The sequence below is a fragment of the Cariama cristata genome, unplaced genomic scaffold (genome assembly GCF_000690535.1).
Source record: "Cariama cristata isolate BGI_N322 unplaced genomic scaffold, ASM69053v1 scaffold20555, whole genome shotgun sequence".
Taxonomy (NCBI): domain Eukaryota; kingdom Metazoa; phylum Chordata; class Aves; order Cariamiformes; family Cariamidae; genus Cariama; species Cariama cristata.
In genome coordinates, this window is record NW_009616050.1 from 9,641 (window position 1) to 10,597 (window position 957).

Here is a 957-nt window from a genome sequence, read left to right on the forward strand (position 1 = left end):
AGAACCCATGAAAGATGAAGATGAGAAAACAGGATGGCTGCAGGTTCCGTGTTTCTTGAAGGGCTGTCAAAGTTGATACGAGGGCATGTCAAAAATGCACCAGCCCCTGCTCATCCCTTCTCCCTCTCCTTCCCAGTGGCTGCTGCTGACGATGTGCGGCTAGGAGCCACGACAGATCCGCTGTGGCTGGGACACCTCGGTGGGCCAGGCCCCCTCCAAGTGCCTCCCCTTGGATCTGTGGACACAGGATGCTCTTCCCCTCTTGCTCCATCCCACGCTGAGCCACCAGCCCTGCCTCCCGACAAGCCTCATGCCACCCTCTCTGGTGGACCAGGGGTCAAGGCAGGCAGGGGATGCCCTTCTCCTCTTCTGGGCTGGGCTTCTTTCCACTCCCCGTCTCCTCTCCCCACCCCAGAACAGGAGGAGGGCGAGCAGCATGGGGTACCTCCGCATCCCTGCACCGAGCTTGGTGGGATTTGAAGGAGCAGGCTGGGGACCGGCTGTGGAGCAGGGAGAGGCAGGAGCTGCAGGGGGAAGAGAGCGGGGACTCGTATCGCTTGCTCTAGTGCTGTCCCATCCCCGCTGGCACACGTTGCCTGTCTCTGCGCACCCCTGGGAACATCAGCAGATACTGCCTTGCTCAGGCAGAGGCAGCAGGTTCCCGGGAAGCTGGAAGTGGCCTTCTGGAAGGAGGAAGGGCCATACTCTTCTTCTTGAAGCCCTTGCACTGCACTCATCACCAGTAAGCACGACCAAAGCGTGGAGCCCACTGGCTCTTTCTGCGTGGCCTTCAACACCTCCCTCCCACCTCCGTGTCCCTGCCTTTGCCCCACCACTGGGTCAAGCCCTGTGACTTAAGCACTGAATGTTTGGGGCCTCCCCCACCACGTGAACAGATGCCAGCCACCTTGTAGTGCAGCAGAAGCTCCTCTTTTCTGCCTGGGCACAGCAATGCCA

The 957-nt window shown here is 60.4% G+C and overlaps 1 protein-coding gene across 1 annotated transcript in view; it reads left to right on the forward strand.

The window, feature by feature from the left end:
• The window catches only part of LOC104161562 (calpain-1 catalytic subunit-like), an 8,975-nt gene extending 8,812 nt beyond the window's left edge, over positions 1–163 (forward strand). The window contains 1 exon segment of the mRNA XM_009700048.1: positions 137–163. Within this exon segment, the coding sequence (XP_009698350.1) occupies positions 137–163 (27 nt within the window).
• The last annotated feature ends 794 nt before the right edge of the window (positions 164–957 follow it).